The sequence below is a fragment of the Triplophysa rosa genome, linkage group LG18 (assembly GCF_024868665.1).
Source record: "Triplophysa rosa linkage group LG18, Trosa_1v2, whole genome shotgun sequence".
Classification (NCBI taxonomy): Eukaryota; Metazoa; Chordata; class Actinopteri; order Cypriniformes; family Nemacheilidae; genus Triplophysa; species Triplophysa rosa.
Window position 1 is genome coordinate 8229184 of NC_079907.1, and position 26786 is coordinate 8255969.

General features: G+C 40.2%; 1 protein-coding gene across 3 annotated transcripts in view; it reads left to right on the plus strand.

The window, feature by feature from the left end:
- Positions 1–26505, plus strand: part of nrg3b (neuregulin 3b) — a 147689-nt gene extending 121184 nt beyond the window's left edge. The window contains exons 3-9 of one of the 3 annotated variants that reach the window (XM_057358574.1): positions 10740–10813; positions 16190–16219; positions 17656–17758; positions 18207–18333; positions 20559–20671; positions 21540–21707; positions 25288–26505. In XM_057358574.1, coding sequence (XP_057214557.1) covers positions 10740–10813; positions 16190–16219; positions 17656–17758; positions 18207–18333; positions 20559–20671; positions 21540–21707; positions 25288–25969 — 1297 coding nt within the window. In that variant the 3' untranslated portion in view covers positions 25970–26505. Of the gene's footprint in view, positions 1–10739; positions 10814–16189; positions 16220–17655; positions 17759–18206; positions 18334–20558; positions 20672–21518; positions 21708–25287 lie in introns of all 3 variants that reach the window. The other 2 variants (XM_057358572.1, XM_057358573.1) reach the window with 2 other exon arrangements.
- Positions 26506–26786: the final 281 nt, after the last annotated feature.

The window sequence follows — 26786 nt, forward strand, 5'->3', positions numbered from 1 at the left end:
ACAGTATCTGATTTGTATTATTAACAGACAGAATGCATATTAGAGAACAATTATAAGTCTCAGCCGACATCATGACAATAGCCTCGAGCAGACATTCAAAAGTGTGAAGAGAACAGTGCTGCAAGACTCAAATGTAAACACACGCAAATAGCTCTTTGGCAGGGAGACAGACGGAATCTATAGCACATTCACAAATGAAAAATGAGACACTGAGGCATATTTATGGATGGAAAGCTCATTAGAGCAAAATTGAGCTTGAAAAACTACCTCCCAAAATGCTCTTTGTTTCGCAACCTTATAGATTTATGCTTGTCCTCGGCTGACAGTGATGCATACGTATTAACCGTAATTGTAAACACACCGATATTTTCATATTTATTCACCGATGGGTTTTCAGAATTAAAGCTAAGCGTAGGACAACTGTGAATTGCTATCGATTGCATTCTGAATTCATTACTTCAAAAGCTTGTCCCTTTCTTCCCTATAAGCAGAGGTGCATGCTCTCAATATGCTCTGTGCGCACGCATACGTGACCCATGACGCACATATGCCTTTCATGTTGTACCTGGAGAATTCTATGGCGAATTATGGCACATAGACAGATTATGGATTTTAGCCACTTCTAAATTCTTAAAGTTTACATTCTCTTTTCCCAAAAGCCCGTCCTTGACACACGGCTGTGGTGCTCAGTACAGATTGGTGACAAGCCTCTGGCTTTAGTCTCTGCAGCAGCTGTGGCTCAGGAAGCTTTAAGATGGCCGCCCTTCACGTCTGGTCCGGGGAGGTGGAGGAGAGAGAGAAACTGGCACATCTCTGTGAGGGAGGACCTTAATCCATCCCCAGCAGATCTAGCAGAAGTGTCCTGAATCTGGCAAAAGCAACCCTCAATTTAATGCGTGTTTGTATGTGTGTGTGTTTCACAAAGAGTAATAAAAGCATAGCCATGTGTCTTAAAGTTAGAGAACATATGACCTAGTTTAGTGTGTGTGTGCGTCTTTGCGTGTGTAGAGGTTTGGCTAAACCTGTTCAAGTTTTTAAAATGCCCTTAAATATAGGAAAACATGTCAAATGCCCAGAAAATGACAAGTAATGTTTTTAGGTTTCTGTGAGGTTTGGTTTAGGGGATAGAAAATACTGGTATGAAAACAAGTCTATAAGATGAACTGTGTTTTATAAATTTGGCTTTATTTATTTGGGCCAAATTGTTTTTAAATGTCCTAAAAAATAGTTGTGATGACATTTGTGCTGGTCATGTGTTGGATTAAAGAGTACATAACTAGGGATTTTTAAGGTCCTACTTTGGTTTATGGAGTGTCCAACAACAAGTTGATGTACATAGAAGGTGTAAAAACACTATAATTTAGTAATAATAGGAAGTTATTCTTACCTTACTTCCGCTAGCTTAGTCTAATGTGATTGGTCAGATGGTCTAGTCTGCTGTGATTGGTCTACTGCGAATGAGGCTCACAAGCTACAGTGTTTGGGGGAGAAGAGTGAAGTTTTCCTAGCAAAACGTAGGCGGGGACTATATGTAGTGATGTAAATCCACGGCGGTTCGCGAATCAGACTAGGGACGACTCGTTTGCGTTATTCAGCTGAGTTTCAGTGAGTCGGTTCCCTTTTTTCCAAGCCAATAACTTTGTTATTCATGCAGCTTCGGATTTACAACTAATGTTGCCCAAACATTACACACTGCATGAAATGTAATTTTCATGATCTCATGTTATGTACTCTTTAAATAATATTATGTCAACAGGCTTTTATGAGTGTTTAAAGGTCCAGTGGATGAAATTTAGTGGCATCTAGTGGTGAGTGTGCAAATTGCAACCAATGGCTCATACCACCCCTCCCTTTCGAAGCACTACGGTGGATGACACAGGAAAAAGATGTTGTCACTTTTTGCTTCTTTGCCGAAGGAGATAACGTATTTACACAACGCGCTCTGTACAGCAATTTGTCCGTTTAGGGCTACTGTAGAAACAACATGTTGCTGTGTATGCAGATAGAAATTATTCTCATTCAAAGGTAATAAAAACATAACGCTTCATTATGTAAGGTTTTTGTACACCTCTAAAGACATAGTTATGTACTGTATATTACATTGCATTTCTGTCAATAGATCCTCCAAAAAATTACACATTGGACCTTTAAATGTAGGGCGTACTAAATATCATCTTCATTTGAAAACAATTACGTGTATGAGAGGTCCTCATTAATATAACTTCTGTCTGTGTATGCCTAGTGTGTTAGCAAGTCGCTGTCCCTCCGAGCACAATCTCATCCTCAATTATTTTAGCGCAGTCATCCTGAATGTAGTTGACGGGATTAACACTGCTCAGAATAACAAAAGTTGCTCACAAAGGTAGCATTGTCTTTACTCATGCTAAACAATTTGAAAACGCCAGAGAGCATCCGGTTTTTGGCAACAAGGTCACACGAAAAACACTACAGTTGGCTGGATAAACAGAAGCATAGAAGCGATGGGCCAGCCATGGAAATGTGAGAATTGTTTGATCAGGCAAAGATGCGAATGCTGATGGCTGCCAAAATCCAGCGCCCGAAGCTCTTGTGTTCTGTCACGCATGAGGGAACACAATGCCTCTGAACGCCAGGTTTGTTAGTGGTGCCTGGGAAATGTTTCTGATGTGATCAACAGACCTGCTTCGTTGCCACTTAAAAAGCCAATATTTTATTAAAGTATGTGTTAAAGGCGGGGTGTCCGATTTCTCTTAGCCGTTGTTGATGTTCAAATCACCAAAACAAACACACCCCTACCCCCATCTTTCGCTTTCGTCAGCGCTCGGCTCGGCTAATGTCCGTCCTGTGCACTGTGCACCTTACTGCTGATTGGCTACAAGGTTGTTTTGGTACTCGGCCCGACTCAGTTGTCTAAAGCGTAATTCGGAAATCGGTTACCCCGCCTTTAATGTGGTAGCAAATCATTTGCCTTATTTTCTCTTATCTTTGTTTGATCTTCAGACCTTCATGAGAGCGGCTAATTACTGCAGCAGAATCCAGAATAGTCCTGTTTAATAGACTAATACAGTATATTTCCCAACCAAGCAAAAATGGTACATTTTGAGAAGAAGCCTTGAGGAAATGCTCAAAATTCGACTCCGATAAGTGGATATCCCCTTTGTAATCCGCATCTGCTTGTCCTCCCTGAGACAGACATTTTCAGCCAGACGCATGGATAGTAAAGCATTTATGCGCTGTTAATATTCCTGACTGAAGCTAGATTCATCTCACCACGCCCCAGGCCATTTTTCACTGTTATGCATATTTTGCACATCACAAGATGTGCACTGGTGGGGAAAGTCAAAATGATCACCCCCAGACCTTTTGCTCCCTGCCACCCCGGGTTAGAGTGTGTCACTTTAGTTTAGGCCTCTCAATGATGTTGTGCCACTGCGAGCATCACTCGTGAGAATGAGGACGCTATGTGCTCTGAAACACCAGAGGGGGGTGCTGTCACTAAACTCAGAGAAACTTTCTGAGCATTCTTCAGGGAATGAGTACCAGCAGAATTTTAAGACCTAAAATGGCGATAAACGTGTCACAGACTTTAAAATTCAAAAATGGTTGCGCACAGTTTGTATATTGGAGTCCTTAAGCAATAAGAATAGAATAGAATAGATTTAATATATTTTAAAATATATAAATAGTTATAAAAGACTGTTAATGAAGTCTTGTAACTTATAATGGTGTGAACCATGTGGGGTGTGAAGTTTACAAACAAATGAAATATCAACAAATGAAATATCACCACATGGTTTGCGTCAACAGTTTCATATCATGCCGAAACGTCTTACACTATGAATTATTAGCCACCTGTAATTTTCAGCCAAGATGGCCCTGTTAGCTTGTGATACTTAGAAAAGATTGGTGTTAACATATTGTTAACATATTGGGCTTCTTTATAAAACCTGTAGTTTCGTTGAAGGCTTGCCTAGGGATGCTTGGCATGTTTGAATATATTGTTTCATCTTTGTGTAATGAGAGAAAACATTAGCTTGACAGCAAATGATGTTCGAGAAAATAGTTTAAAGTTGTAAAGAGAAGTCCATCAATTTGATAAGATCAGGCATTTGTCTATTTGATAAAGCATTTGTTAAAGCAAAGATAAGAATGCATTTAATTGCATCTTCAATGTGATAAATACAGTCTCTGGCACTGAAGAGTTCTATGAAATTCTGATGAATCTCCGATAACAATCTTCATTTTAATAAGAATGAATTAATAGAAAACTTGCTCTGTTCCCATGAGACAAAATGTGCCTTCAGATGGCAGGCAAACCTGTAATGAGTTGTCAATCAAAAGCGTTGATTTTTATGGGGCACACTTGAAACCTTTATATCTGTAGAACGATTTTCCAAGTAACCGCTCTCAGTACAGGGCATTAAGAGTCTTTCAAAGAGTCTTTGACTTTTTTTTAGCAACCATCTCGCTAGCAACAGTGCCCATCTCTCTTATTTTACGGATGTGTTTCCGTGGTTTCATGGAGTCCGGTGGGCACCGAGCTCACGAACATGCCAAGTTACCATGGCGAACGTTATCTCAGAGATGTAAATCCCGCCATTGTATGCGCCCTTCATCCGCACATTGATTCGGTGAGTGTCCACCTCTGTTCTTCCCTACAGGGAAATGGATAATTAAATAAACGAGAGTGATGAATACATCAAAGCGATTTGATTAAAAAGAAGAGGATTAACCAGATTAAACGGAGTCTATATATAATATTTTATATAAAGAGCGAGATTGAGAAATGATAGGAAAGACAATATCGCAATTTAACGGAATTACACTTATTGCCCTGACTGCAGATGGGCCATGTAAATGATATTAAGGAGGATAAGCTTTTAAACACCTCTGAGACAGACTGCCGCTCTCACGGCCTTCATTGGATTATCTCGCCATATCTGATGAGAAATGAGATATTCATGCTTTCATTATAAAGAGACATGCAGCCAAGCCAAAAGTGACGGCTCGGTTTCGCAGCGCGTTGGATCAAAACGCCACGTCCCAACGTGTCCGTGTAGGCGTGCATCTGTGAACACATGCCCACTTCATGTGCCAATTTACCGGAGAAAATTCATCAGGTCTGACCGGAGTGTGACCGCTATCTGGATTTCTCCCCACTGAAATCTGTACAAGAGCTCTCTATCTGTCTGACAGCAACGGTTTGGTGTTTGCGTGAGAAACGACAACAGAGCCCTTCTTTATTTACTGAACTGTGATCGGCCTTTTATCAGAGCCGCACGGAGCGCACCTGCATCCGTGTCAGAGCAGCGAAACTCACTCACATGTGACGATGGCCTTCAATGTCTCTGACTCGTCCCTTCCTCTCCCTCCGTGTTCTAACACTGCCCTTCAAATGCTCGCTGTTCCTCACACCGGTTGATAGGCTCCACACAGACTGTTTTGTAAAGTGACGCTGCGCTTTCTCTTATCTCGAACCGGCACTCCGCTTTCACAATGGTGCCGTCGAGAGAACTCCCGGTTGAATATTTGCACATCCTCAAGTTAAAGCTTAAGGGGGACTTATCTGCTCACGCGTGATTACCATTTTAATAGGTTTATTTTCAAGTCTTGCTTTTGTGGTTTTTAAAAGCATGTGAAAGGTGGAAAACTCTTAGTTTGACACAAGCTCAAGGAAAATGTATGGCTTTTGGAAGGAGACTCATTTATCTTTCTCTGTTTTTCTTGTTTGTGTACGTGGGTCATTTATACGTGGGTCGAAACAGAAGGGGATTTATGAAGTTGTGCATTTGATTTTAGACAGGTTGTTTGACCAAATACATCAATAGGTGTTAATAAATTTCATAGATCTCAAGCTTAATTAATACATTTAATTGATGTTGGCATATTTTATGGTTTTACACGTTTGGGACTTAAAGTAGAAATGTAAAGCAGTGGTTCTCAAAATTTTCATTGTAAGGCCCCCTTTGTGTAGGGTCTATTCTAAACTTAAACACTTTTAATAAACCCAAAACATGTTTAATTATACACTGATGAACATTAATTCTTTTTGTTGGTGGTCTTATTTTTCTCATGTTTGATAGCCCAGAATTTATGATAAATTTCTAGTTTTATAAAATGCCACAAAACCTGCCCCCTAGATATTTCTATAAATATCCATATTTAATTACAGTATCAGTTGTTTATTATCTAAATTCGTGGTAACAGGGTTAATCATTTTGAAATGGTCCCCTACTGACACATTTAACAAAACGTTAACTGTACATGTTACTTTAATTTTTCTGGTTCACGTGTTTAGAAAAATGAATTGAATCACTTTTAAAGAATGATCTATATACAATTCAAGTTCATGGAGCTCAAATGTAAAAGCGTGGCGCTAAAGCAACACCGAGGTCACATGTTTGATTCCCAGAAGACATACAAATAAATAAAAAACCGTTGAATGCCCTGTAAGTTACTTTGGCAAAAAGTGTCAGTTAACTGCGTAAATATAAATTGAATGTTTGTTTTTAATGTATTTTGCATTTTATAAATGTAGTTTTAATGTATTTAATGTTGCCCTCTTTACTTTTTAGAGAGCTAGTTTAGTCACTGAATTTTAACTGCACTTTGTAAGGTTGTGTCACATACAAACATCCCGAATGGTGAAATGGGCATCAGTCAGTGTCATTCCACAAATAAATCACTTTTTTTCAATGCTGCCCCCTCCCTCCACCCTAAACCAGGCAGCCCTGAGAGATATGACTATGTATTATTGGGTGGCTGATATAACCAGGTTTTTCTTAAACAGCACTTTTTTGACAGGAATGCGGAGCTAGGAACAATTGAATGAAGATTGTTTCCAATACTGGCCTCTATATTCATCAATATTTGAGATAGGTGTCAGGATCAGATCGGACCATTAGCAGGAGACGTTGTCGCAGGATCTTGAGATCTTGAAGAGAGACGGGATCTTTGTGTAAACATGTGATGTGCAATATGTGGGTATGTGTGTTGGTATACTGTAGATAGCACCCACATGCAAGCTATGAGCTCAGTCTGTTATGTGGGTGTTGTTTGAAAAGGAGTAAAGTATACCACCACTCACATCCCACTCACAAGCACGCTTTCTTTAACAAACAAAGCACACCTGCTTATTTCAAACTTACATCCAGCAACTAAAGTTGAAATTTTATTTCGGTGCCACCAGCATCGCCAAATAGAATTAAAATATAATTAATGTTTGTCATTGAGTGGGTTAACAGAAGGCCCCGCCCCAAGTCGTGCCACAAGCCGTGCTGTCAGGCGAGAGTATACAAGTTTTTAACAGGATGCATAAGTAACATAAAAGTCATAAATATGCATATGTGCAAATGACTAATGCACTATATCTTAGTTTTCTAGGAATGTCTGAATGATTTGCGCATGAACCTGTTCCTTGAGTTCAACTTACAAACACAACGATCTTGTCACATCAGTTAACAGCTCACTGAAGAGGAAGATTATAGTCACTTACATTTGGCTCTGTTTTACACGTAAAGGTACCCGATGGCTTCAGAAGATGTAGACTATAGCGTGCATGCTATTTGGACAACATTTTTACTTAAATGGTGTTAAATGTTACATTCATTTATGCTCAAATCTTGAGTGCACATTTATGTCCTTGCATTTAAAGGCATGACATTTTGCAGCAATTAGAGGTGAGGTTGCGATTTGCAACCAATGGCTCACTCCACCCCTCCCTTTCAAAGCACTATGGTGGCTGACACAGAGCTAAGATGTCATCACGTTTTCACCTCTTTGTCGAAGGAGATCACGCATTTACCGAACGCGCATAGTTGTGAATATTAATTTGCATTTCTGTCAATAGATCCTCCATAATAACACACATAGCACCTTTAAAAGAGTAACCCGCACAGTTTTTAGAATTAGTATTGTACAATATGGGGTGAGTAAATGATGACAGAATTTTATTTTTAAATGAACTGTCCCTTTAAGCTAAGACAGTTTTAAGTATTTTACCTTGGAAAAAAATGACACACTTAAGCCTTAATTAACAAGCTGGCTTGTAGTCAAATTCAAGTCCTGCTCATTGCCTTGGCTTCCTTAAGGGGGATATATATCCTCTCTCTCCCTCTCGCTCGCTCTCTCTCTCTTACTGAAAAGTAACCAATCAATGATTCTAGGCTACATGTCCTGCTCATGAAGATGCCGAAGTTTACAATCTGGTTTCCTCTGTAGACACCTGGATCGTCGTAAAAAACAAACATGTGTATTGACTTTTCTTATTCCTTTCCTCACATGAACAATGATGCATGAAACCATTTGCCATTTTTGTTTTCGTTTCACACTCATGAAAGGTGTACCGTACCGTCTAGCAGAACATGGGGAAATAGGAGAAACAAACAAACAGAATGTCGACAGACACGGCCGCCATCGTGCCATCAGTATGTGAGTCAGTTTTAACCAGGCGGTGAGCAAACGCTGGAGGGAGGCGGATGACACTCACCTGCTTTCGTAACTGTAATTAGAGTCTAACTCTGTATTTCTCCCTTTTGCAGTCATTCCTCAGCCTCTTCTCGTTCTGTTTCACAAACCTAAATCGTACTTCTCTAAATCAGACAGAACACATACACACAAATGTGAGAGAGTCTTGGCAGCTGTCACACCACTGCAGAAGAAGCCGGGTGAAACAACATCAATTCAGTCAGCGAGGTTCATCCTGTTAAAGGGGAAGTTCATCGGAAAATGTCGTTATTTATTCACCTTTATGTTGAACCACCCTATGCGAAGCGGAGGCTGTTATTGATGTTTACAGTTCACAAGTTGATTTCAAACTGTCTGGAACTATCCGTGCATTAAATGGTTTTAATGCACACCTTCCAGCCAATCAGAATCAAGTATTCAAACAGACCATGGTATAATACAAATATAAGGTATAGACCGTTTCATCGGATGCACAACACCTGGCTCAAAGTTAAAGGCGGGGTAACTGATTTCCGAATTACGCTTTAGACAACTGAGTCGGGCCGAGTACCAAAACAACCTTGTAGCCAATCAGCAGTAAGGTGCACAGTGCACAGGACGGACATTAGCCGAGCCCAGCGCTGACGAAAGCGACAGATGGGGGTAGGGGGTGTGTTTGTTTTGGTGATTTGAACATCAACAACAGCTAAGAGACATCGGACACCCCGCCTTTAACCTCCGGTGTGTGTGTTTGGTTATAATATAACAATTTATTTTTTATTTAATTATTCTTAATATTCATTTATATGAATATTTTCTTGCATATTAATTGTATTAAATTAAATTTAAACTACTCAACAGATACTAATTCTTCTTTATGTTTAGGTCTACCGGAAGTTTGGGCCACTTAACATTTGTTTATGTTGTTCCCGCTCAAACCGTCTATACGTAGAGTAAATGATACTGTACTATGCTGTTTGGTGTTGTTGTGTACAGTATATTTAAAATCTTCAGTCCCCATTCATTGTACGGATAGGAGCGACCACAGTCTTCAAAATTTGTCCTTTTCTGCTCAGTCGCACAGGTTTGAAAGACGAAAGTAGGTAAATGATAGCACAGAATTGTTATTCCTTTAATGGTTTATTTGGAGGTTCTGAGCCCGCAAGCCTGTTTTTCTTTTGCGAGCCATCATTGCGATGGTGTGATTTGTCAAAATGATGTTAGTGTTATGCACAGGAGAGACGCGATCACAGAATTGGGCAATTTTCAGCAAAGCATTTGTCAAATAAAAGGCTCGGTGCTGCTGGTAAACGCAGATGAGTCTGTGCTTAAAGAATCTGTAGTTTGTTTTACTTACATGCACAAAAGAGAGAGAGAATGGCTGTGGGTTTAAGAGATAAACAACAAAAGCAAAGCACAAAGAAAAGGGGTGAGGGAAAGATTGGGAGAGAAAAAATAGCAGGTGAGGAAAATGCCTTGTACAGGTTTGGCTGGAGGGAAGCTCATATATTGGTACTTTAGTAAAATCACCCCAAATCTCTGTAAGAGTGCCTTGAAATTCTTTTCCATGTGGCCTCATAGCTCAGAGATGTGACATTAATGTTAGGACTGTGTTATCTGTGCAAGTGCAGGCACTGCTGAGATCTGGCTAGACCCGCCCAGACGTCCCGATTTTCCTGGTTGTATCATTTTCTTTTTCTGCATGGGGTTAATTTATAACATTTCTGTGTTGATTTCTAATGCTGTGCCTCTCTGTGACTATGGCATAATGATGGATAGACACATCAGTGCAGTTTTATAATGGTTGTTGAAAAATACCAGATCTGTACTCCAGCATGGGTGGATCACGTGACCTGTCAAGCAGCGATATCAGTACCCTGCAGAGTGACAGGCAGTACAGTACTTCGGCTAAAGTTGTTTTAAACTAATGGCTTAAAATTGTTTTTTTTATTACATTAGCCGTTTTTATGACCACATATCATACCACAATTCATCTCACCGGGTAGAACTATTTAAGTGAAAAAATAAGTAACATGGCTTCTTTAACTGAACTGCCTATCACAGCACATATATAATATATACTGTACTATCCCTCATACACCATAGGCTGTATACATTATAAGTGCTTAATTTAAACAAATATATTTGTTTATTAAATGTTGTTTTTTGTCAATTGTTACATATAATATAATGTGATGTAATGTAATGTAATATACATTTATAATAATAATAACAATATGTACAAATGTCGAAATACAGGCAGTATATATGAATTAATAATGAATAAAATGTTTAACATGCTTTCTTTTTTGCAGGTGTAAAGAGGGCTACCGAGGACTTCGTTGTGATCAGTTTGTCCCAAAAACAGACTCCATCTTATCAGACCCAAGTATGTATTCTTCTTATAGCATTCTTTCTGACTTTCTGAGAGATAATAATTCATCATACTGAGGACACGTTAAAATGATGATACGTATAAACATAAAGTCCTTAAGCCTTACATTCCTAAAGTCTTTTACTTGAAAAATGCCTCATCCATACAGCAAACCTCTCTGAACTCTCCAGAGAGAACATCGTTTATTATCTACTCTGTTTTAGAAGATTCTAGCATCAGGTGAGTCTCTTAGCATCCAGGGCTAAGAGTTCTCCACCAATTTCTCACAACCCCATATTGCTTAAGTAGTTAATTATACCTCTCTGTGTAAGTGCTGAAATTGGCGTCACCCTTACAATACCACACTCTCGAGAAAACCGGCTTGCGCAGTTAATCAGAAAGCATTTGCATATGCTATTTTCTCCAAAGGAAAGCTGATCTCTAACTCCTTTAGTGCCGAATTGTGTTTAGTCTGACAAATATAGTGCATAACCTGTTCAAATTGACTGTGTAGCGCACAATGCGAGTAAATCATTTCGCAAAGCAGCAACAAAATGTTATCGAATGGCTATTTTTCACAAAGAGTACATTTCCCCTGCCACTAGAAAAGCTCAGAGTCCCTGAATGAAACTAATTGCTTTGCTAATTTTAGGTTAGTGCTAAAATCATTAGCCGTTTCTGTGTTAGATGAGCCTCGGTTTATTTGTGGGTAGGAGACTGTGACCCCGGGTTAAAAAGTGACAGTGAATGTAAGTCGCCAAAGTGAAGTTAACCGTCACAGAAACAGCTGTCAGCGAGAGGCGTTCGCTTTCTTATTGTTTGTTTTGGAGAGATTTGTGAAATTCCTCTCTGCCACCTCTTATGCTGGTCTACCATCTATTGTGCGAATGAACACACCATGATTTAAAACCCTCACAAAGCCTTTCCTCCTGTGACTCAGCTTTCCAAGAAAGCTATTCTATTGATATGAAAGCTCTGTGGTAAGAAGTAAGGTATGGGGTCTTGAATAATAGAGAAAGAGAGAGAGAACAAAAGCTGTTGAGCACAAGATGAATCTAAGTATGAATTGTCTTGCTTTTATGGAGTGATCTGTTACTGAGTGCGACGGCAAGCTAAACTCTCATTTAGAGCTGTTTTCCAGTTGCCGACCCCACTGATTGGATGCTAATGGGATCTTTGCCAGGACCCACTTTACTTTACGTTCCAGATACTTCTGTTTCATATCCGATTTTCTCAATGACAGCATTCATATCCGCAACCCGTTGCTTCCTGAGATAAAGCACACCTCTCCATCAGTGCTGCTGTCACCTTCTTCACGAATACACCTACACGGTCCTGCTATTCTTTTCTCCTTCATCCTCTTACTGACACTGTTTAAAGCAATTTAAGGCCACTACTTATAATCGTGGAGGAAGTCTGCACTAGCTATATTTATTTTTGTGTCCACTCTCTGTTAATCCAGATTACGTGGTTAATTTGCAATCCATCCCTGCTTGGAAAACAAACACGACGGGATTTCGGCGCAGCCCGCGTGAGAAGAAATCGTGGCGCTCAATATCTCATGTCAAATTACACCCATTTTCATAGCCCATTATGCTTTCGATGTATCTTTATTCCACTCTGTTGAGGCCGGTGTTTGTTTTTCCCCATCCTGGCTTGAGTCTGATGTGTGTGGCCCAGTGCATCTTTATTCACTTAACCCACCAAATGAGCCACAAATCACCCCCCGGGGGCGGCTTGGCTTTATCTGCCACATAGTCTTTTGTCCCCTGAGCTTTTCTAGAATCTATCTCTGCTCAACACACATGCACAATTCATGCGCCGACCGGCGGATTTGTCTCTGTATCGACTGCCACATGAGAGACGCTCCAAAGAGCATTGCCTTTACGTGGCCCCTGTTTCTTCCAAACTCCCCGGCATGGAGGGAAACACTGCGGGTCGTCATCTATAGAAACCTTACTGCTCGATATGAAGAATGCTGTGTGCTATTTTGTCTGCAGTGTTTGAGGGATAGTTCCACCCAAAAGGTGACTCATTCTCATTACAACACAAAAGAAGATATTTTGAAGAACGTTGGTATTCAAACATCATTGGCCCCGTTGGCTACCATGGACACAAAATTTCTCAAAATATGTTGTTCCACAGAAAGAGAGAGTCATATACAGGTTTTAAACCACATTAGGGTGAATAAATGGCAGGAATGGTATTTTTAGGTGGGTTATCCCTTTATCCATTTCTGTGCCACAAGCAGCATCATCGTGCAAAATGTAAAAAATAATAATGATCGATTTCAAACATCTTTCCAGAACACAATAAACGGTCTTTGCACATTAAACCGTATTTTACTATGAAATAATGACACACTGACTGCACCTTTAGGAACAAGTTGTTTGGTTGATGGAGCAAGTTTCAGGGCTGTGGATAAACTGGGGTTCAGCCGGTGACTCGAGGGAGACGGATTTCAAGACTGTCTTGCTCAGGGGACAACGGCCCCTCTCATTTTGGTATTTATCTCTCGAGCATTAGGCTATGTAAGTAAGCCGCACAAAAGAGCTTTTCTATTCCTCCGACTAACGGAAGGATTAAGAATTTGATTCATTTTAGCAGTTGTTGGACTGACGCTGATTCAGTGCCCTGCGTCTGGTGCTCCCCTATTCCTCTGCGATGACGCAAATGTCTCCCAAAAGGTGACGGGACAACGGATGGGCGGCCGTGTTTTATAGTAGCAGTACATCAGGACCGTGCTGCCAAGATTCGAGGAATGCATGCATATCCATGCTTAATGACTTTGTGTGCGTGGCTCATGACAGCACAGCGATTATGACTGGATGAATGTGGCAGTTATTGTGGCAATCAGAGGCAGCAGCGGTCTGAATGGGCCAAGCAACGCTGGCAGCAGGAATATGATACAGCCTCTGGATCATCGCCTGGGCCTTTTGTTTCACAGAACTGTGTTCTGTTTTTTAAAAATCACACCCGACTGCACAGCACATCACAAATTCAATGGACCCAGAGGAGAAACACTGTGCAAGATCTCGGTTGGGGGAGTTACCAACAATTCTGATTATATTAGCATTTTAAATCAATCTTAGAGCGCTTCCAAGTAGAAGAGAGAGGGACTGGTTGCCACGCTTTTTACTCCAGTTTTCACGGGGTGTGTTTGTTTTTGATAGTCAATTTTTGTATTGAATTTTGAATTGAACATACAAAGAATATTTTAACTGTAATTGGCCAGAAAAAAAGATTTAGTTTTACTAAACAGGGGGCATGTTGTCACACTAAATGGGGTCAAGTTGTCACATTTAAACCTGCCTGTTGAAGGCTTTTTTTATTTAAACGGTCAGGTAATTCAGAAGACCGAAAAACTGCAACATAAATGCAACTATTTAATATGCAACTGTTTATTAAAGGCCAATTATAGTATATATTCTGTTTTCAATTTAGTTTCAGTTCATTTTTAGTTCGTTTTAGTCAGTTTGATTTTTGAATTAGCTTTTTATTTGATACTTTTTTACTTAGTTAATTTTAAACAAATTTGTTATTTGTTTTTTTATCATTTTATTTTAATACAGTTTTATTTATTTTCAGTTGATAGTTTTAGTGCCTCAACTTAAACTTATTTCACAGCCAAAATTAATTTTAATCAGTTTAAGTTTGTCAAATTATGTTTATGCAGATATTTGATTTGATTTTGATTAACAGAAATGTTTTAATAGGTTTAGTTTTATTAAAATATAATCTTGGTATTTTAATCATTTATCTTGGTATAGACAAACCAACAACATAAACAAACGTTACTGCGCATGCACGCTTTTGTGGCCCCAACTTAACTTTCAGTGCACATCCACAAAGAATAGAGTCTCTGATTATGTCTGATAACAAGCAAAAGAAATTAAAAAACAAATTACATTAGCTAGCAAGTTAAAACCATGTCTAGCCAATATTATATTTGGTTACCAGCAGAAGAACCTTTACTTGGCTAAACTTAAATCTGACAAAGTTACACGACCCATTCAACAGATTGTTTATTCATTAAAATTAATATACCACAAAACACAACAAATTGTTTATTTAATACAACTGTAATACAATAAATATGAATATAAAGTAATATTAATATAAATTGATTAAAATCTAACTACTTATATTATAGCCCCCAGCCAGACCGATCTACATATTAACTAAACATTAAATATATACACATACCCTTTCTTGAATGTACTGTGTCAACACCGTATTGTTGTTATCCAAGAGGTATATCAAAAATATAATCATACTGATGTTATAGTTTGAAGACAACATACAAAACCACCGCTAAAAACACATTCGTATAATTTGATATATTAGTGGCAACCAGTAACCAGAGGTTCTGTTCCTATTCACCCTGAAATAACCATGAATTGCAATGACAAACATGAAGGATTCCGACTAAGACTCCTCACGTTCTCATTAAAAACTGCTGCACAGTCTACCATTACTGTGCCATTCTCTCTATGAGAGTAAAAAAGAGATTATGGCTCATTATTTTCCCACAGATCATATTTAAACTACCGCATGAATATATGCAAAAACCCACAGCGTTGAGAAATCGTGTCTGCTATGTGACAATTTATCATTTGACATAGGGATTTCTGTCGCTGTGTTTGATTTCTGCATTTTTCCCCTAAGCATGTCCACTAAAATAATCTTTCTCGGGCGAGCCGCAGTCTATTTAAAAACCTTAGACCACCCTCTGTCAGAAAAGCAATTAAGTGTGAGGGTTTCATTTTAATTTAAATGAGATTATATTACAGTGGCGTGAAAAAGGGGACTGTTGAGATGAAAAAGGCTCGAGTGTTCGTCTCTTTATCAGAAGCAGTAGTTCTGAGGCTTTGGTGGGATAGACAGAGAGAGAATGTGTGAAAGAGAGAGAGACTGACTACATTTAGAAAGAAGATTCGTCTGTGCAGTGCTCTGCTGGAGAAAGCGCCCTTAAAGAGAAGTCATGTCGGTTAGAAGGCTTGGGATGAATTAATAAAATCTTGGAAGTAGCAAAGACAATTAGAAGCATCTCTCGGGCATTACGGTCGGCATTTCTAAACCCCATCCCTGACAACATCTACAGTAGCTTCTCCAAAAGGGAATATCTAGGCAGCTAACAGGCCTTTGTATGCGTTATATCATAAGCTCTCTCTATCTTCAATATTGTGCCGGCTGGTATCTTGGGTAATCAAGAGAAAGCTATTTTTGTTTTTGAATCGTTGCCTGTGCATAATCTTTTCTCTCACTGAGCAGGTTTACTTGACACTAAACTGGTCTTGCTTTTATCCCCATTATTAAAATATATGCATGATAAAATCTCCGTCTGTTTATTCTTTAACCACTTTTCTCTTCTCTGTGTCTCCCTTCAAGCAGCAGACGAACTGGGCATCGAGTTTATGGGTAAGAAAGAGAAATTGACCATTTCGTTAACGCGCATTCACGTCGGCCTTGTTCTCGCGCACACGCGGGCGTATCGTCTCCTCCCTGACCGGCGTTAATATATACAAGCTCACACAATGCTCTCTGTTCCTCATAGAAACCTAATGTTCTTGAGTCTCCATGGAAACAGCAAAAGAAATGTGTTCTAAAGGCACAGGGCAGCATCTGTATGGGTGATGCCGACCGTGTGACTTTCGTATGTGTGTGCCGCTGTTTGCTCGCGTACGTCGCCGTGGTTAATTATTGCGAGGCCTTGAGGCGTGTTTCATGCTGAGGTGGCACATTGTGTCGAGGAGCCACTCTAGGGATAAATAGCTAAATAGCTGTCTTTAGCCTGACAAACCATAGTATCCACACACTTACAACTACAGCGAAAATGAATTTCCGCAGGCATTCCTCACCACTGCATCCACACACACCATCTTCCCTCATGTGCTTGACAACCAAAAGCGTTTATTTAAGTGAACGAGTGATTCCTGTGAAGTTTTCCATTAGTCTTGCTTCAAGGTTTCCTCCAACCCTGTCTGGAGAGATATATACGGTGGAACAGATATGCATTTCTGCTTTTCTGAAATGACTGCTTCAGTGATTTGAATCTGGACGGTGAATGAGTCCAGTTGTGGCTATTAGGGAGTGAGCGTTTGTGTCTGTGAGAGAGATGCACGTGTGCATGAATGGCCATCTCTGTGCATTTGCGGCGTGAGAGAGCATTTCAGTCACGGCTGGGTGTGTGCGAGCAAGTCTAGCCATCTGCTGTAGACTAGGGACTCTCCACCAAGGTTAAATGTTTTGGTATCCCAGTAGCATCGCTTGGTTTTTCCCAGACAGAATAAAAAAGATATGCTGTGCTGTGGTTTCCAAGCATATGTACGTCAGACCACCGGCTTCATCACACATGCTTCTTGGATAGCTTGACAGGATAAGTTTGCATGCTCATGCACGACTGGGTTTTTCAGCAGGAGCGAGCAACAGATTTTGACAGCGGTTTTGGTTTCCTGTTAAACAATAGGCCTGATTCTATTAGGATTTACCGCGAGCACACATCTGCTAGAGCCACGACACACATGAATGCTTGCCCATGCATTAGCATTATAGCTCCCTGCTCTCTGTCTCCGATCATCAGATCAAACAGAATTGCGTGCACGATCGTGCACATGTTTGCAAGCTAGCGTGCAGCAGTTAAATAAGCTTGAAAGTCAGCCAATTAGTTTGAGACCAATCGTTACCAAAAATTCATATTGTGTTGCATTGGGAATATTTTCCATTACGGTTGTAGCATTGACGTTTCTAGCAACCTGTAGGGACAATTAACTGCACAACATTGTGTCATTCGGTCAATATTTCCATTTGATTATTTCTATTTCAAAAACTTGATTTTGTGTGTTTTGTCTTTTCAGAGAGCGGAGAAACCTATCAGAGACAGATTTTGTCCATCTTCAGCATAGCCATGGGGATCAGCTTGCTGGGAGTGGCTTGCATGGCTCTTTACTGCAAAAACAAGTGAGTCCAAACCATCCGTGGATCCTGGAATAACATTGTTGCGAGAAAAAAACGTGTTTGAGTTTGTTTGCATTTAGAAGGACATTTGGAGGAATGTGTTATCAACATCTTGTCAAGCAAATTCACCAAGCATCACTTATTCACAAACCCTGCCTGCAATTCACTTTAACCGTGCGCTGTGTTCACAGTTTTTTTTTAATCATTTTTAATGATTCGTGCCTTATGCACAAAAGGCAACACTGTTTTCTTGTTGCGTCCTCCACAACTTTCCGCTTAGAACCAGCATGCCAGTTTAAGATCCGTGCACATTGCATGCGTTTTTGGGGGCTTGTTTCCTGATTTGCATAATTGCTTTAGTGAATCTGTGCTAAAACTACACAAACAGCATGTGCCGAGTAAACAGTGGGCGCGATGCATTCTTAGCTAATTTAAACATGACTCTTCACAGGAGGCAAAGAGAGAAGCATCAGTCTCATCTGACCGAAATCCGCAATTTGAGGGACTGCACTGTCAACGCCTCCGACCTCATGTCTAAATCCAGCCACAGAACAGAGAGACCCCTCCAGCTCCAAAAGGTGACACCTTCCAGCCGGTTTGTTTATGTCTCCGAGCGCAAATTTGCATGATGTCCGTACTTGTGCTGACAGTGCACATAATGATCGCTCTACCCAGAAAAACCTACATCTCCGCATCCATGCATACCAAATGTACCTATATGGTCAGGCATCAAGCCACCCACATGTGTTGTTATAGAGATTCAAACAAAATCCCCTGCGCATAACAGTCACCAGTAATGAATACAATTGGCCAGCAGGCTGCTAGAGGAATGATGCCCTCCACAGCTTTACTGCTTTCCCACCTGCTCCGAAGATCCCTCAAGCTGACAGAAATAACGCCGCATGCAGCTCGGGGAGTAAACACTGCATCTATCTGACGCAACAGTCAAAGGCAGCCAGCCACCTAGATGTTAAATAAGCAGGTGACTAGAGTTGCATTAGCAAAACCGGATGATCAGTCTCTCTCTTTGCCGCCACTTAGCGGTTCATTCTCGCTCGGTACAGATGTTGAAAGCTCATATTCCCATGTGCACGTATCCAGCGAGAATGAGGAATGAAGGCGCTGTTATTCCCTATGGTTTGCGTTCTTTTCTTTGGCAGATTTTTATATCATCAATTTATACTGTCAGACCCTGAAGTGCATACATGGTATTCGTGCATTAAATTGTGGGCGTGGCTTGTTTTTTCCCTGCGATTTGATTGGATTAATAAAAACAACCGTTGCATTTTGAAATGGAACTGGTAGCCGACTGACAGTTGAAGGGGAGGAGTTAACAGATGCCCCGCCCAAGCCGTCTAACTTGCACCATTTACAATCATCACTACAGGAAGGAAGTGCATTTTCAGATTTTAACTGAAAATCATGAGGGCACATTAATTTAAAAAAAGGACCCACATTGGTGAGCTATTTACAATAAACGCTGCAGTATTTCAAGAAATAATAGGAATTATTATTTCTAATTTCGCTGGGACTTTAAAAGTACACGTTAAAGATTAAAACGTACTTATTGTCTCATTGGCTGTAGTTGTGTCACGTCAAATGGTGTTTTGACGTTTAGTGCTAGTGGAAACCCGCATCAGGCCCTGACACAATGTCAGTGTTACACCTGCCAATCCAAGCATGTAAGAAAGCCTTAATTGAGCCACTCATACACCCTTTACAAAATCCTGATGGTAGATGACAGCTGAGATGACAGCGAAAGACTAAAATATTAATTAAAGACGAGCCAGAGAGGGAGATGGAAAAAAGCAGTTTCCCGAACTTTCAATTTAGCAAAAACAATATCGGTTTAGTGTGTCGCCCATGTCAGGGAAAGCGTTTTTGTATAATTACGCCATGTGCTGCCGTTCAGGTTTTCTTCCTCGAGTTTTTCAGCCCACTGAGGCAATGAAAGGGTGGTCAGAAATCATCCAATTTTCCTGCTGCAGGAAAGAACAATGCTAACAGGCCCCCAAGGAGGCAGCAATGTTGGAAGGACATGCTTTTTCAGCAATAAGGCCCCAAACTAGTTTAAAGTCAAAGCCAATCGGTTTAATGATGTTTCACAGGCCGGAAAGAGGGAGGGAGATTTCGCTAACTGGAATAACTGCATTATCGGCTGCCTTTAAAACTCACGAAACATTGGGGGACATAGAGTACTTATTTCAGAGTGCTCTCCAAGTGCCGGCCTGTAGTAAGATAATAGTTTTAATTTTAAGAGGGGGAAAAATTTTTCGGAATTCATTAATGTAATCTTGTCTGGGATTAATTCCTGACTGCTGCAGAAGAGCAGAGACGTCGGAAGGGAGAATAATCAGTGTGTCTCGCTTAATCTGCGGTGTAAACGTGAAGTCTAATTAAAAGTGGCTCTCCCTCACCGAGGGGCCGGATATCGCAAAACTAACATCTATAGTGACTTACTTTGGGGTTTGTGATACCTTTATTTCAGCTTTGTCACTGCACAAAGGCCTGTAATGTGTCTGCATTGAGTGCCTCCGTCTGTCTTTCTGTCTGTACAAGTGTGGAAGAAAGATAAGATGCTGTAAATGCCTGTTCACACCATGAACGACATTACTTCATGGACATCATTCTACTGTAAATTTAGAGATGTATGCTCGATTTCATGCATCTGTAACTACAGTTATCAGTGGGCGTGCGCATACTTTGGTCATGTAGCATAAATGTAATGACTATGGGCGGGATCATCCACTATACGGCTGTGTTCCCCTGCAATAATATTTTTATTTTCTGTTTGTCCCCACAGAGCAAAAGAACCCAGGGTTCCTCTTCTCCACATGAGGCCAGTGTGGTGCTCAGCGGCTCTAAAGTCTCCCTACCAAATGATAATCGCAGCCTCGCCGTGGGGAAGCGCTGCAGGTACTTTCTTAAGCTTCCTTTTCATTGCAAAACTTCTGACATCTCTACTTCTCTCTATTATAAAAGCGGCCGGGGAAATTTAATCAGCTTTCAGTATGGCACCATATGTCAACGTCAAAGGATAAACGGCACTTAAAAGAATTATAATAATTGTAATTGTTAACCGCCATGACAATTAGCATTTTTGAATTATGGCCAAATGAGAGCAGAACTTTTTCCTTGAGCAGTAAATTATGAGCATTGATTGATAGAGAGACTAAAAATAGCGCTGGTAAATACTAGCCGTAATTCAAACGTTATTTGAAAGCACATAACAACTGGAGTTCATATAAACACCTCTTCTATCATGGACAATTTCTGAATGACTATTTTTATATATACAACCGCAGAAAAATTAACAGACTATTCCGCATTTTCATTGAATCAGCATTTCTAGATATTTTTTTGTATATATATATATATATATACAAATGTACAAAATTAATATTACTGTTGTATTGCTTAAAATTGAATATGAACTTGTTTTCTTTGCAGTATTTGAGGTCTGAAAAAATACCCAGCATCTTTTCTGTTATTTTGACCAGTTTCTCCAGTTTTCATTTTCTGTAAATAGAAACATTTTTATTTGAAATTTGGGAGAAATTATGTTAATAGTTCACAACAGTGCCCGGGGAGCAAGTAGGGATAAGGCGCCTTGCTCAAGGGCACCTCAGTCGTTACCCGCCAGCTGGGTAATTGGAATCGAACCGGCAACCTTCTGGTCACGAGTCCGACTCTCTAACCATTAGGACACGACTGCCCCTATTCTTTTATAAAGCGTCCATGTTTATCATTGACATGTTTACAGAAGCTGCTCTATCTCTTCAAGCCCCTCACCAAAACAAAAGGCAACCAATTATCGAGCTGTTTCAAGGTGGACGCCGCCCATCTCTAGAGCCGGCCATAATTTCAGTGGAGGATCTAGAGATTCCCTTCATTCCTACAAACATCTGCAAGAGGTGGATGTCAAAGAAATGATGCCAGAATCTTTGAGAAGGTGAGCAATAAGAACTGTTATTTCCACCATATACCGCTATTAAACAAACAATATTAATGAATAAAAAATGAATATGAAAATTGCATGAGAAGAGTTTCCATGATGTCTAAATATCCACTGTTAAGCATGTTAACAGGCAGATCGTGCCCCAAGGTGACAATGCTGGAGGAAAGTGATAGTTCACCCAAAAATGAAAATTCTGTCATCATTACTCTCCCTCGTGTCATTTCAAACCTGGGTGCCGTTGCTGTTGGGTTAACAACATCCTTTAAAACCCTTTGTTTGTGTTCTGCAGAAGAAAAAAGTCATACAGGTTTGAAATGACAAGAGGGAGAGTAAATAATGACAGAATTTTCATTTTTGGGTGAACTATCTCTTTAATATGTTAAAGATAAATTATAACAGAAGATAATATACTGTGAGTCAAACTGGATTTCATTGAATGTGTTCATGACAGGAATAATGTCCTTCAGTTAAGTAGAGGCTACAGTATGTTACCAAGTAGCACTTCTCTTGGATTTTTTATTTTCATTGCCAACTTGATCCATCTTCACAGTGACTTGTAAACTCTGCTCACTGCCAAACTCTCTCTCCATATTTGACCTCTTTCCATAATTTACATTCTTAAACAGTACAGCATTGAGCTTGGAGATTCTTTAATGAGCTGCGATCACGCCATACAGTATGAACTTAAACATTCACAGAAGGGGTATTTCTGGGTCTCCATCAGGGATATCTCTTATTTTGGTTACCCTTTTTTGGATTGATAAATTTTAGCACAAAGCTCAATTAGTGGGTTATCCCTCAATTGGGGAATACAGTATTCAGCCCTACTTATTATTGTTCGGGCCTAATTAAATATTGATAAGCCTATCGCAACCTTTCTCAGGCCAAATGAGTCTCGGCCAGACCAAAGAGAGACAGGCTGGGCTGAACTGACCTATTTCCAGACTTAACAGTCTTAAAACACCAACACCATCCCCGAACCTGTCTCTGTTGCCATGGAGACACCCTCCAGTCTAATGGAACCAGAAGTGAGGAGAGAGAGAACAAGAGAGATGGGCACACAGAGCATGCTTGCCCCCCTCCCTATGACAGCAGGACCGTCTGAATGTTGTCACTTTCACGGCAATCTTTGCAAAGATACATATCTTCCTGTCAGAGATGAAATATGAATTGCAACTGTGTGTGCCATCGGTGCAGTTATATTTAGATATTGTTTTGATTTGTATAGATCTGCCGGATTCACCTGCAGCTAAGAATGCACTTTTAATACCCATGCATTGTGATATGGGGCTCAATTATTTAAACCTTGGTCTTTGATGTAAAACAAGAACAGTAACAGTAAAATGAAGTGAGGATTAGAGTGACAAAGTATGTCATTTTTATGTGTCAGAGGTTTTTACTTTTTAAAAGAAGCAGGCTGATATTAAATCAAAGCAGTGCTGTGTTTTAATTCAAAGGTTATGATAGGAGTAGGTTTGTGAAGGTATCGATTTTTCATATCACGGTAATTGCTGGAGCTTTTATGGCGATATGCAGCATTATCACAATATTGAATTTTGTTACATAAACAGGTTTTAAAGCCTCAGTGTTGTCCTCTTAATGACAACTATTTCAAATGGATTTGAATGCAATTAAAAAACATCTCTAAAGAACAATAATACAAAATCAGAACATTTTCAACCAAGATTTTCTATATATACAGTATAATGTCTAATATTTGACCTCTGTTTTACTATAACAGAATTCATGCTTTTATTATGCTAGCCGGAAATATTTTCATTTAGCCTTTTATACACAGCACACACCCAATTTGTGGTCCATTTGAGCTGGTTGATGGAAAATAAACAAAAATGCATTATTGAAACTCTCATGGGGATTCATTCAAATGATTCACGTTATTTTGCTGTGTGCACAATAACAATATTGTGCGTCTTCATTATCAATATACAGTATATGTAATTTTATTATTACACAGCTGCTTACGAAATATTGATTTTAAATATTTGATTACCTCATTTGAGGCCAATGAGAATCAAGTATTTTAGAGCAATGTGTAATAATATTGTTTTTTAAATACCAGCACATCTAGATCAGGGGTTCCCAAAGTGGGGGTCGGGACCCCCGATGGGTGTCAAGGCGAGGGGTCCCCCTCGATCGTGACCCCTGAGGTGATTACGTCACATTAGCAACTGCATTAGGTTAGGTGCAGCAAGTCAATTTACAGCACCACGTTAAACATTCCCATATGTGCACGCAGATTATTATTTTTCAGGCTTTAAGTTTAGGATATTTTTATTTGTCGAAATGAAACGTTGGTTAACAAAGACAAGGAGGGAGGCCAGCGGAGGTGGGCGGGGAAGCGCCGCAGACAGAAAGGCCATCGTCCTCAGGTACGAAAAGTGGCCGGCGTTTGCATAAAGAGGACATCCATCAGCACTCGAATCAGTTTGATGAAATTTGACCATCTGTAGTAATAGTTCATGGTTTATGTAAAGCAAGTAAAATAATGAGTAAATAACTATAAAGTCATATGTTGTGTTGTCATTATGCGCGTGTTTGGATAGACCTAATTAGCACATATGCGCCGTTGCACGCAATGTTTGTATACTTTGTGTACCTCCGAGGATAGTTGGGGTCTTGTGTTCCTGGCACTGTTTGGGGGTCGCGGGCTGAAAAGTTTGGGAACCCCTGGTCTAGATAAGCGTCTGCCAAATGTATAAATGTGCCTAAGTTAAAGATTATAGCACTTTTTACACAATTCCATTCCTCTAATTTGATTGGTCATATAATACCAATGGGACATCCCCCTCACTGATTGACTATGTGTTTGCAGAATTTTAGACTAAAGAACATCTTATTTTGTCAGTTTTTTCTTCCTGAAAGGGAAATGAGTTTCTCTTGCCAGTGAGAGGTTGAGCTGGAAATTAAAAACCTGGAGTGGATTTGATCACAGAACACATTGTTTCCCTCACATACACTATCCCATTCTGTGTGTTATTTGGTGACACGCTGAGCTTAATGTTTTTGCTTGGGGAAAAAAGACATGCAACTGGCCAAATTTTGACTGAAATGAAAGAACTTGTGGAGTAAAAAGCAGAATCACTCTATCACATCATTGTGCCAGCAAAAACTTTTTATGATTTATTTTTTGGTTTTTCTATCTGTCACTGCAAGTAGTGCTGGATTCGATAAGGAGTTTCCTACAGATTAAGAAGTCAGCCAAATGAAGTGGTGTAGTCTTCATAACCTCATAGGTCTGAGCGAGGGATACGCAGGCTTTGATGGCAATGGCTTAAATCTAAGATAAGGCTGTCAAGAGAAGAAAACAGCTTTAGTTAACATTAACGCTGCCACAGGCAAACAGCCCATGCTGAGGATTATAAATAATTACACTGAGATACTAAATTCCCGCTACCTCGGAATAATTTTATCACTGCTGTGATTGTTTTTTAAATAAATTGTTCTCACCACGTTTTCAGAGGCTGAGCACATCCTTTCATGCTTACATAAAAACATGAAGTGACGTGTATTACTGATTCCCCTCCCTCTCTGTCTCTCTCCTCGCTTGCTTTAGGTTCCAGGCTCAGTCAAACACCAATCAGCAAAGCCGATCAAATTCGAATATGCAAATTGTTGTCTCCGCCCATTCCAGAGGAAAGATGGGTGGCGGTGATGTTCCATGCACTCATCTCGACCAGGGAACGGTCTTTCTTTCTCCATCGTTCCGAGCTCACTCTGTACCCATAATCCCGTCCGTTCAGGGACCCGATTATGGGGAGGGGCCTGGGGGAGGGGGCGGGGTTAAGATGCACGACGGAGGTGGGATTTCTTACAATTCTGAGACTGAGGCGGAGTCAGTGGCAAATTCCAGCCAATCACTTGCCAGCTCCTCCGGGACAGTGCAGGAGCCACAGACACTTGCCTGCTCTGAGTCGTTACTGATGTCAAGGGGCCAAATCAAACACAAAAGCCTTGTTACCTACACGACAGCCTTGGGATCAGGCACGGGCTCCAGGAGAGCAAAGACTGTCATATCGACGACTGTACTGGGATCAGGGGAGAAAACCACGCAGTATAACGCCAGTCTGTTGTCAGGGGGACATGGGAAGGAGCATGTTCAGTCCACTTTTGGAGATACTTCAGGACGGGAGATGGACGGTGATGGTTTACAAACGGCAGTTGTGGGGAACGAACAGGAAAGCTTGTTTTCTGCTGGGGTTAGAGGTGGGGCCTGCCTCACGTATCCCAAGAGCTGATTGGATAAATGCAAGTATCACTTTGGAAACTTATGTTGGTGTTGATAAGGGGTGGGACCCCGTTTGTTTTGACCAACCATCAAAAGACTTCATTTTGGAACTATTTTACTGCATTGTGAACTACAGAGATAAATGACTGACAACAGAAATCAAAGCACCGAATTACGGACGACACAATGTGAATAGATAACGTGAGAAAGATTACTATGGCTGGGATGCTGATTTAAAGAGGAACTGAAAAAGATTTATATGCCACTATTTAACAAAAGCTTCAATTTAGAAACCAAATAGTGTGTCATCTCAATGTTGTTTCTTAACTGTAAAGAAGAAAAATATAATAGATGTCAAAACTATATGTATGTCATATATTCTGTGTATATGACATACCAAGTGACAAAAATAAAGATGCAAAACATGGTAATGCAGAAGCTTTTTTTCCACAGTAATTCTGCTAAGCTTGACCCAGCTCTGTCTTTTGTCTGTTTTGCTCTTGAGAAGAAAACGTCAGTTTCTGAATAAAATTTTAATGTCATGTCGATCAGACTCCATCCACATGCTGACTGTGATCAGTGTCGAGCTTCTAACGCCTTCGGTGTTTAGCAAAAAGCTAGGTAAGCATCGCAGTCAGGTATCTGTAACCATAACCTGAAACGATCCAGCGAACGCGCTGAATGGATAGAAACATCTAGAGTCACCGTCTGTCTCCATGGCAACAGAGAGCCGAGGAGTCTAATGCGGCATCCCTCTATCCAACAAGACCATCAGCGGATTTAATCATTTACTTGTTTATCTCCTGTAAAAGTAGCGCTTGCTAATT